The sequence below is a fragment of the Pyxicephalus adspersus genome, chromosome 4 (genome assembly GCF_032062135.1).
Source record: "Pyxicephalus adspersus chromosome 4, UCB_Pads_2.0, whole genome shotgun sequence".
NCBI lineage: Eukaryota > Metazoa > Chordata > Amphibia > Anura > Pyxicephalidae > Pyxicephalus > Pyxicephalus adspersus.
This window is the reverse complement of record NC_092861.1, coordinates 127,262,403-127,274,663: the sequence shown is the minus strand read 5'-3', so window position 1 is coordinate 127,274,663 and position 12,261 is coordinate 127,262,403. Positions and strand designations below refer to the sequence as shown.

Here is a 12,261-nt window from a genome sequence, read left to right as displayed (position 1 = left end):
CCTGCTCACCTTCAAATAAAACAGTTGGAACAGAGGCCAAGAAGTTTAATATTGGTTTCATCAGACCAGAGAATCTTGTTCCTCACAGTCTGAGAGTTATTTTTGCAAACTCCAAGTGGGCTTTTATGGGTTCTGCATTGAGGAGAGGCTTCTGTCTAGTTACCCTGCTATAAAACCCTGATTGATGGAGGGATGCAGTTATAGTTGTTAATCTGGAACATATTACCATCTCCACAAGAGCCTCTGGAGCTCAGGTTCTTGGACAACTCCATAAGGCCCTTCTCCCATGATTGCTTAGGTTGCCAAACTTTTCACATTTGAAAATTATGGAGGCCACTGTGCTATTCAAGTGTTGCTGCAAAAGGTTTAAATCCTTATGAAAATGTGATATTTCAGTTTTTCCTTTTTTAATAAATTTACAAACAGTTATTTAAAATTAGGTTTTCACTTTGTAATTTGAAGGTACTTTGTGTTGATTATTGAGAAAAAAAGTATGTAAACGATTTTGGCATCAGGCTGCATCATAACTAATTTTTTTTAATAAAGTGAAGGGGGTCTGAATACTTTCTGAAGCCACTGTATATGTGGTACTAGCTCATCAGTGAACTATCACCAACAAGTAATTTTACGATTGAAAATTATTCATACAATCTTTTCTTTGCCAGAACATGAATGTTCCGTTCTTACCCGGATGGTATTTTATGTGTACTACACAGTCACATTACTGCTCTTATTTGGTCCTACAATTTTCAACGCCAACCTGAATCCATTTTACTGCCTAATGTTTTCATTTAGCAAAAGTAAAATATGATAATTTAACATCTTTGGTACACTATCATTTATTATGCATTTAGCCATTTCTCTGTGGTTGTTGTTTAACAATCCATCAAAGATCTGACACATGTTTAACATACCTGTAGCAGCGTTCAGCATAGATACAAGGCATCCTACTCTTCTGAGCCTGCTGTGATGTCTCTGGTGATCTGGTACTTTGGTTTATGACATTATTCACCTTCTGAGAACCTGAAGCTTGGTCCCGGTTAGCAGAGGAGCATCCAGATGGGCTGCCACTTGATTCTATCTTAAGAGATGGGGAAGGAGGGTCATCCCAACTTTCCATTTCAATTTCTTGTTCTTTATTGTGTGTTATACTTTCAGGTGAGTGTTCATGTTTTATTCTTGTTGGGATAGTGTCAGAAGAGGTTCCAGGCGACTCCTTGCAAAATACAATTATAAAGCAGAGTATGAGGATTTGGTTGAAAATATTGATATGAATTATTCTAGCAGTTTTTTGTGAATGTATAAGGATTATGACAACTTCACAAGATCTCACAAACATTTGAGACTTCCCTCTGCTCTACAACAATCAGTTTCCAGCACTGAGAATGCCAAAATATTCTAGCTGTGTAAGTGGAACGTGCCATGTTTGGAATTTACATTTCAAATTAAACATTACACTTACATAGCAGGTAATATTTCAGATATACCTATAAAACTTTACAGTCAGATTTTACATTTTTGAAGCACTGGCCTTCAAAAATGTGTGCAAGTATATGCTACATTTGTGAATTATTGTTACGCATTTGTATTTTATGTTTGAATTATTTTACCAAGAGAGATAGCCCCAATATGCTTGCTGTCACTACAGGAACACAAAGAACCTCAAGATACAGCAGTTAAAAGTCATTCAAAGTGCATTACTGACTGGATGCAGGCATGGAACATCTAAATAGAAAAAATGTTTCCTAAGGTGGGTGATCCGACACACTGCCAGTGCAATTCACTTAAATCTGGCATGCCTAAGGCTGCAGTATTCTACCATTCAATAATGATAGAGTTTAAGGAGTAAGCTAAACTCTCTGGCGGAGATGGTGGCAGGTTTAAGGTAGGGTTGCCCAGTACTCTCTATTCCAGTACACACTTCTGCCTCTAACTGATTCTATTCGGAAGCCTGGGAGATATACTGTATACACTCAAGTATAAAAAAAAGTCTTCTCCACTCTCTCAAAAATCCATTTAAAAAAGATATTCAGGTCACACCAGTAGATGGTGACCTGGCTATGTAAAGTGTGTAACAAACCTGTGCCATTGTATTCAAGCGTCAAGAGTTTGTTACAGACTTTACATTGAGAGTCATCTGCTGGTGGCAAATAATAATGCACAAAAGATCATTTAAGAGCAAGTGACCCATTATACCCAACTTAAAAGTACAAAATACTTTAACCTGTAAGAAAGAAAAACAAAGTAGGTCCATGTGATTTTATTTTTCCCCTTATTAAATAATCGATTTAAAACTTACACACCATGGACTTACAGCATTTTAATCACACCAACATTTTCATTGATTGAAATTAGGACATACCAGTATGTCCTGCATGTACATTGGGATGTACATCATTTATTTTTTTTTTTTTTAAATTTACACCAGATTTATACTAGCAATAACATAGTCAAAGTGTCCTAAAGGCAACATGTTTTCAACCTGAAAGTTTTCATTAACTATCTTTTTGTAATCCTATGATGAGATTTGTAGATAAATCAGTTTATATTCTTTGGACCTGCTACTCAAAACAGAAGTGTTTAACAGTTTTAAATCATTCAAATCTTATGGTAAACATATTTTATGATATAATTTCAACTGACATTTCAAAGAATAGGAATAATGGAAAATCAGGCTATTAATATTTTAGGTTCACATTCATTGACAAGAAAAAACTTTCTTGACAGCTGGCATTTTAAACAACACTTTTTGTAACTCATTTTGAAACAATACAAAGCATATTAGTCTAATATATGCAGAGGCAGAGGTTACATCAATAATATCAAGTGTGAATGCCAACTCAGGTAATTGTTTTTCCAAAGCAGCCTCCAAAATGAGTGAATTAATGGGGGTTTTAAAGCCTTAGTGTTTAAGCCCAGTTTGGGCACACACAAAAATGTAACAATTTTATTATTAAAAATGGTTATTTTTATAGTTATGAACGTCTCTTTTATCTCAATCACTCAGTTAAAAGCAGAAATGATTTTATATCATTATATTATAAACATATCAATTATAATAATTTCACATACGTTAATTTTAAATGTTTTAAAGATTGAAATTTTCTTAGAACTATACCGAAGGTATTTTGATTTATTTATTACATTGTATACAAAATACCAATGTATATAAGTGGTTTGTTACAAATTATGTTATTGATCTTAATTATATCAAACACCCAATCTTGACTTGAACAAGAATACTCAAATACTTTGACTCTAGTATAAACCTAGGTTACAAAATTTGGCTGCAACTATTAAAAGTCAAAGCAGTATCAATATGTAGGTAAGCTCATAGAAGTGAATGAAAAGTGATCGTCACTGACCACTAACATAGTTCAAATCCTTAAAAAGGTTGATGACCTCTATTCTATAGAAGATAACTATGATTTTCTTGAGAAAATATGAAAACTCACTGGTAAAATGGGCCCTCTTGACGCCCCTGAAGAACTCTTCTTTTACTTTTTTTTTTTTTTTTACTGAAGTACTGGAGGGGGCAACATGCCTTTTGTACTCTATATCTTGAAAAATCCAAGAAAATGTTTTAAAATTAATAAAAATATTTTATTAGTACATACATACTACTAGATTTTGTTCTTTAAAAACCAAGATTGCCAAGGTATGACAATATATACTGACAGGCTATAATGTCTGTAGCATATTCTGCTTCCTGGTGTCTCTGAATGTATAATACAAACCAATAATGCTTTGAATACCACCCACATCGAGTGTCAGAATATACTGCAACCCTAAAGAATGATGGTGGTAAACTACCTCAGTGTCATCAAAAAAGGATTAGAAGGGGAGCGTTGGTTTTCTAACATCTGGGCAGTGCTTTGCATAACCAGCTGCAAGGGCCAGATACGATCACATGGAGGTGTAGGAGCTCCATCAAGGTAACAGGTTGGCAGGGAATCCGATATAACATATGTTCCTTGCAAATCTGTTAATCTCCCCTGAATAAAGCAACGTGAATGTTTGATTTAAAATGGCTCTGATGATAATGTAATAAAGTGAGCTCCAGAAATAGGCAGTCAAAATATTTCTGCACATGGCTATAGGAAAGGCAAAGAGCAGAACAACTATTATTTACGTCAATAATTTGAGATAAGTAAAGCTGTATACCTGCCAAAACAAAGACTACCTTCTATGGAGTAACTGACGTAAAAACTGTTTAGGTTGCTGGGTTAGCAGGACTAGCCTCCTGGATTCATCTCACAATAGTCAATGAATAGATTTGCAATCTACTAGCACTTTTATTTGTGGCTAAGATAAAAGCTTTTTTCGTGCTTCCATTTTTGATCTTCTCGTTTACATTCACAGCATGATACCTAGCTGGAAGACAGGGAAATTGTCTAACAGAAAATAAAACTAAAAGGCAGTATGCAGAATGGATAGGAATGTGGATCAAGGAAACAGACAATTATATACATAAAGAACGTAAAATCTATTTTCACAACAGGAACCAGAGCTATGGGTAATGAAATTCCAAGCAAAAGTGGAAATCAAGAAGAAATCTTTAACATACATATATGCATTTACTTCAGGATGCTTTTCTGTAATACATCATCAAGCTGTTGGTGTTTAGGGTGGTCCTCAAAAAAAAAATAAAAAAACAATGCAAGAATATATAATGTATATTACATGATCTCAGATGTGGTGGGTTATTTTTTCAAATTTTTCTTTCCTTATATTAACCTAAGTGATCCTGACACTTTTCATGCTCTACCCTGTTAACGCTTACTATACAGTATCTATAGAGGGCATGGCCATTATAAGACAGATATTAGGATCGAACTACAGAACATCTTCATCGTATAGTGAGGAGGTATACAGCCAGTAGACAGATGTAGGTGATGGCAGACAACAATGTTTGAGATTTTTGTGCAGATCTGTTCATCTCTCAGGACAGTTTATATACCCAATTAGGCTGATAAAAAAAATATAATGTGGGAAATATGCTACCCTTAGTCCAACCAGTTTTGCCTTTCCCAAAGACACTCACAAGTTAAAGGTTGAAGCCACTTACTCGACATAATGTGCTATGTAAAGCCACATTCTATTCTTTCAGAGGTTGCAAGAATTCATTTGAACATTTGAATCATGGTAAAAGAGCTGTTATCCTGAGAACAGTGGGAGAGACATGGAAATGTTTTCATTCCTGGAAGTGTTTTTCAGATCGTGGACAATTTTTTAAGATAAGAGCAGCAAGACAGCACTTTGTAAGATTGAAGTTTCTCTGATTAGAGCTTAAAGTCTTAAGCTACGTACACACTTCCAATTATTATCGTTGGAAAACGAACGACGAACGATCCTGCACGATATCTACGAACGATCGTATAGCACCGATCCTGCACATAGAGATAACGACACGATCGTTCGTAGATATTGTACACACAATAGATACGATCGTTTGAACGATAGAGGAACTATGTGCACGACAGGAAAGTGAACGAACGTTCGTTCATTACNCATGCTCAGCCCATGGACGATCAACGAACGACCGTACACACGAACGATGTTCAACGATCGTCGTCCAATCCGATCCGAACGATAAAAATTGGAAGTGTGTACGCACCTTTAGTCCTGGTAATATCCTATCTATGGGATCTTACAAATCTCTGTCCTAAACACACATCTACTTGAATTCCTCTCACTGCTGGTTTTCCATCTGAAACCCAAATATTATTCTTCTAAAGCCCTAAACACGCAACTAAGTTCCTGCCCCAAACTTTGGTCTTCATGTTTCTTCTTGTTTGGGCCCCTTTTTCTAAATGAACCAGAAGATATCATTAAAAGGGAACAGTCAGGGACTGAAGATCAAAAGCACATCTGCAGAAATTAATTAGTGGTCCCATGGAAATCGTAAGTAGTGCTGTCATAGGAACATGAATGGCAGATTTAGATGAGTATATCTTTCTCAACATGGTAAGACTTAAAACCGGTCAATGGGTTAGAGGGAGTGGGGCATTAACCAAGCATTAACCAATACAGTGTGAGGTTGTTTCAGTTTTCTTGTTTGCTTACCTCATTTCCTTGTAGTTTTCTAATTTAGCAGCAGTTATGCTTTAAACAGGACTGAAGACTATGGAGGGGAAAACAAAAACATGGACTACTGAATACATGCATTGTAGATGTACAGGTGGATTTGTGTAAACAGTCTAGTCTGTGCCCTTGTAATCAATGTGGTCCCCAGGTTGGAGTGACCTGATAAGAAGTTATGGCTGTTGATACCCTGACAGGTCATGAGAACGAAATCAGCTAGTAATGTACAAAATATAATATGAAATATAGTTTAGGGGCCATGCCTGTTTTAGAGTAAAAAGTTGTATACTGGCGGTTGCTTTTTCTTCTACTTTTAGCATTTGAGGCTAACTTCAAAATAATGCCATCAGAAGTTCGTTGGAACAGAAGCTGCAGTGACCTTTTGATGCCTCTCTGGAGATCCTGGAACTGATACTTGCAAAAACCACAATCACCACAGCCTATATTCCAGTTATGCATATTTTGTCTATAAATAGATGTTTCTTTATTAGTTAAAAGACCTGCTAAGTACAGTATATATTTTATATACTGCTTGCCTTCCCAGTACCATAATAAACCTGCTTCTGATTTAGAACACAACCATTATATCTACTGGTCTTTCTTGGGACTCCCCACACCTATACACAAAAATATAATTTTAATTAGTGCATGTTTTTAACAGTATAATATAACAAGGATGTTGGGCCAAAATGAGTTAGCAAATGCCAGCTTTTTCCCTGCCTGACTCTTCCCAGTTCAAAGATATGAAAATGGTCCCTCCCTGGGATATACCGAGTTGTGTGATCTAGATGTTGGGACTGTTGCAATTTCAGACCATTGTACACATCCAATAATAAGTACTAATGTTAAACTATGTAGCACTTGATTGTTTTGTGTCACTCTTTAACCCTTCCTGACACTTGTAGTCCCATATATATTCTTTCACACATACTTCAAAGGAGTTTGATCATATGCTTGCTCTTCGTTGCTAAATTGCGTTATTTGGAAACACAAAGAAAGATAAGCACACACAGCTGAGGATATCTGTGGGTAAAGGAAATTTGTTCATTTGTCCGGCAACAAACAGATAAAGCACAGGTTTGTTTTGATGTATGCATTCTCTAACATTTGTGCATTTATGAGTCACTAGGGGGAAATAACAAGCACTTCTGTACATCTCATTGAACAATTTCTGTAGAACTAGGCATTTTTCATTTTCTATGGAAAATAGGGGAGAAGACTTTAACCAGGTCATAGTATTACTACAGTGTTAGAAAAAAGACAGATGTTACCGTTTATCACTCCCAATAAATGCTGTGCTCATCTACTAGTTATCCTATCAAACCATTACATTGCGAATGTTTACATACCTAACAGATATACCTGGTATACAGAAATAAACAAAGTAATTACATCCCAATGTAACAGGCACCAGTTTTTGTTTTTTCTTCATCTGAGATTTTCTTAACTGCTTGTTAGACATAGGAATGATCGATAAAAATCTACTATGCAGGAGAATTATATTGGTAAGGAAAGGAAAGCGCAAACACATTTCTTTAGGACTGAATAGGTTAATGATGACTATGGGGCAAATTATATCAAGGTAGTAACAACAGAATGGAAATGTTAGTAGAACAAATGTTCCTAGAACAAAAGACACACAGAAAACAATTATGCTCTTCAGTTCAAGTAAATAGGAGAAAAAAAAAAAAAAAGAATAGGAATGCAAATACAAAGAATAAGAAAAACAAGAAAGAAATGGTAAATAAAACAAAAAATATATAAATAAAAAAAGGGGGGAAACGTAAGAAATTTATTTATCAACATTGTCTTTCTTAGCCTCGTACAAAATAATGCAAAATGCTTATTCATTTTTGTTTTAAAAAAGAGACAGCTTTTGGTAACAGTAAGAACCAAAAAGCATCATACAGACGGGCTGCACTGTTACTGAAAGAGAAGGACAATCATGAGCCGCCCCCAGAGCAGGGACTACAAGAATTGTCTCTAGTAATCAGTCATTTAGTGATCTGACACTAGATTTAGTGGGACAAATTGATCTTCACAATAGTCCAGGCAATAAAATTTTACAATCTGTATGGACCTTAAGCAAAATAGATATGTATTAGGGACATGTCGTCAGTCTATTAATTTACAGGCCAGAAGAGGGCAGTACAGTAATTATTTGAATCAGCGGTCACCAACTAGTGGTCTGCGGCCATGGCTGGTGCGCCCCCCCAGTGGGGTCAGAAGGCTGGACACAACCTGCGATGAGAGAGTGGACTAGTTCTGGAATTATGACATCACTCTGGGGTGAAAGTTTCTTTCCCTTTGAGTGACACAGGGCTCCCTGGACTTGGGCGGTCCGGAGTCCGTGCATTTAATGGTCCGTAGGTCCAGAAAAGTTGGCGACCACTGATATGGATGACAAGCTATTGAAACTACTTGGCAGTATTTGCCTTTTCTTTCCGTATCCATTCAATATATAGCTTCAATGTTTATCCTTTGCAAGAAAACTACCATTAAATCAAAACCTACCCATTAAGAAAAAAAAATTTGAAAACATCTTACCTCTGCTTGCACTGCAGCCATACTTTTCTTCTTAACACCTCCCTCTCCATTATTTCTCGATTTCTTCAGATGTGATGGCTGCTTTTCTGTGACACTTTCTACTGCTTTTCTTGTCCTATCAGCTAACACATTCCTTCTCTTCTTTCCTGAAAATAAATGTTAATATCAGACAGAATTTGCACATCTGAGCATGGTATGCACTACTTTGTCATTTATTCTAAATGGCACTCCGCCATATTGGCATTACAGTGCACAATCATGCTGGGTAACACTGCCAAATGTTGTGATATGCTGCATTGAAACGAATATCAAGCATGCACCAATTTTCATGCATTAGTAAGGCTCCCTAAACGCATTTTCATTCACACACTAAAAAGTGGTTAAGGAGTCCTTGGGGATCCTACCACTTTACCATAAGCAAGGAAGTATACGTATATTTTAGATATACCCCAAAAAATAACTGTGCATGAACACTGATTATGCATAAGTGGAGTATGGATAGGTGCTGTTACTCAAACTTCTTAAAAAATAAGAGCATTTTTGTGGTGTAAAAAAAATATACTGTAAATTTTATTCACTCAATGACAACCACCTTAAAATTCCTATAGGCCACATGCCTTGTAAAGTGTCTGAGTTTACATGTATATACCACACAAAAAAGGGGAGAATACAATTAACCACAATCATTTTTTTTAATATTACAATTCTATTTAGAAAAAAAAATCTAAATCTACATCAATACAATAGATGAAACTTCTTCACATGACTGCACAAAATACAGGTAAACCCAAATTATTTGACAATCATATCTATACTGCGGATAAGGATAATATTTAACTATTTTCTAACATCATAAATCTGCTCCATCACAAAAAATAGGGGGCCTTGTACATTTATAATAAAAGTCAGGAAGTAAACTGGAATTTGTCTCACAAATTGGCCATGATTTATGAAAGCTCTCCAAGGCTGGAGAGGAAATTACATAAGTGAAGCTGGGTGATCCAGCAAACCTGGAATGGATCTGGTCCAGGACTAAAATACCAAATAGCAAATGGCTTTTAAGAAAAGGCATTCCAGGTTTGCTGTATCACCCAGCTTCACTGATGAAATTTCCTCTCCAGCCTTGGGGAGCCTTGATAAATCAGGCTCAATGAAAAGGATGTCCCTGGGTTAGTTCTTACTAATCAATATATTCGATCCCCAAACCAAAACTGTACTACAAATTGATAAGCAAGGGCAGCCGTATGGTCCATATATATGCAAAGCCAACAGAAAGTGGTAGCCATAACTGCCATTACCTAAATAGGATGCTGCAAATAGTCAACAGTGGACCAAAAACACTTCTCAATGCTCCTCTGCCAGAGAGGTAGATAGGTTACCAACTAATGTAAAAGTGTGCTTCCTTTTCTTTTTAAGCAGCTGTGAGGAATTGTATCACATTTTTAAAATTATACTTTTCTTCCTCTGTTACACATGCTAAGATAAAATAGTATTACATTTTAAAGAAAAAACATTGATTTTGTTAACAACTTGCTGTTCTACAATTCATTTTAATAAAAAGAAACAAAATCTGTTCAATTTAGTTATGTGAGATATGTGTTTGCAGCATTTAAGCTAGTAATGGTCAATTGTAGCTAACAATGTACATTGTAAAGAAAATGTGTGCAATGATGAAAGTAAAATGGACTTAATTACTACAGAAAAGCATAAGAAAATAAATGAATGCCATGGATTGATTAAGTTTGGCATTCAGAACACAATTAGTTTAAGAAGCAGAATAGACAAACAGTGAAAACTTCCATCTGTTAGAACCTTTCCTAGCCCTGTGCACATAATGATAAATTTTCAGTTTAATTCCAGTATCAATATACTTTTGTAATGAGCTTGCATTCTCCTGTTCAGCCTATACTGAATAAAACACAACAGATCTTTTATCAAGTTCAGTCACACCCAAGTAAAGCACATTTTGCTTTTATATATATATATATGTTTTTTTTTCACTGGCATTTTGAAGATTTTAATTTAAGCTTTTGGTCCAAATGAATACCCGAAGGGAATTCCCCTTTCTTTATCGGGGGCTTCACCTTTAACCACCCCCCGCTGAACCTTGGGAGGCTGGTTGCATCATCACAGCACTTTGTTGCCCCCAAAACTTAGATATGCAATGGATTACCTCTGGGGGTACAATGATTGGAAAATCACAATAAAGACTGGTTGGCAGACAGGCAGACAGGTCACAGTGGTAGCAAAGGCTAACATAAGTCCAAATCATTTGGCAAAAGAAGGTCAGAACACAGGGCCAAGCCATACACAGAAAAGAAACAAGTCAGGCAAGGTAACCAAAAGTCTCAAGGTCAGAATACAGCAAGGGTCAGCAACAGGTATAAAACAAAAGCACACCCACAGCAGGGCAAGAAGCAACTGACTACTATCACAAGAAATGTGCATCTGGTCTAAGCCTTACTAAATACGGAGAGGTCATTTCAAGGCTGAGTGGGGATTGCAGAGCAAGTTCTATATCAATCAGCAAGTAAGGTTGCTCAATGCCTAAATCTCTGATATCCCAGTGCTCAGATATCACAGGCAGAAGCAAAGAAAACACAGCTACTAGTTGCAGGACTACGGGTGACAGCAAGGCTGCAAAACTTAGGTGGGCCCAGCATGTGTGTCCTGCTGGGACCTGTGGGTAACATATCGCCAACAGAGACTATGGAGGCTACCCACACACACTCTGTGGCAGGAGGGACCAGAAGGCAAAGGGGCTGTTGTGTTGTCAGGTGTCACCATTGGATTGAACAGAGGGGAAGTACTGACACTAGTCCTGTGGTCCTCTAGAGATATTTGGGATGTGTGAACAATCTTGAGGTTATCTGTTTTAGCCTAGGTAGGAGGTTATTTTGTACTGAATAAATTACAATTTTCATCAACTCTGGCAATACACCTTCCAGCACTAAACAAAACATTTACAAAGCATGACAACCTAAATATTAAATAGATAATAAATATTATAGTTGACACCCATTTACCCATTTCTAGGGTATTCTGAATTTATTTTATTTAGTCCATACCCATCATTCTGGATAGACCATAGCACATGTGTTCCTATAAACATTTCAAATTACCAAGGCATAAATCCAAACCAAACCTTTTTTTCTAAATTTACAGTAAGAGTGGGGAAATTATAGAACATATTAAGATTTTCTATTTGTCTGACCTTATACTGCAGAGTTTATCAAAGAATGAAGTTGGGGGGGGGGTTCTCTAAATTAGGGAAATAGCAATGAAAGTTTTTTTATTTATTTAAGTAATGATAAAACTGTCAGGTTTTACTATTGTCTGTGCCCTTTTTTACCCTCTTTTCATGTTCTGCTGTTAGAGGGATAGGAAGAGAGGGAATGCCCCTCCGTTAGGGTTGCAACATAAACCTGGCAGACGTTCTAACTTCTGGTGCTGGGCACTACACTGGTATGTGTAGTGTTTTGGTGAGATATAGCCCCTGATTCATCAATAAAATCCGCACTCGCTGGAAGCGCGAAAGTACGCGCGGCCAGCGATCGCGGTTTACCGCGGTCCGGACTCGAGTGTGCTCGTACACGCGCCTCCTCACTGCCAGCCGGATTCCTGCCTTCA

The 12,261-nt window shown here is 36.7% G+C and overlaps 1 protein-coding gene across 1 annotated transcript in view; it reads right to left on the bottom strand.

Moving 5' to 3' along the window:
* APLF (aprataxin and PNKP like factor) overlaps positions 1 to 12,261 on the bottom strand; it is a 118,367-nt gene that overhangs the window by 43,291 nt on the left and 62,815 nt on the right. The window contains exons 6-7 of the mRNA XM_072409587.1: positions 8,632 to 8,777; positions 915 to 1,216 (exon numbers count right to left, since the gene is read on the bottom strand). Coding sequence (XP_072265688.1) covers positions 915 to 1,216; positions 8,632 to 8,777 — 448 coding nt within the window. The remainder of the gene's footprint in view (positions 1 to 914; positions 1,217 to 8,631; positions 8,778 to 12,261) is intronic.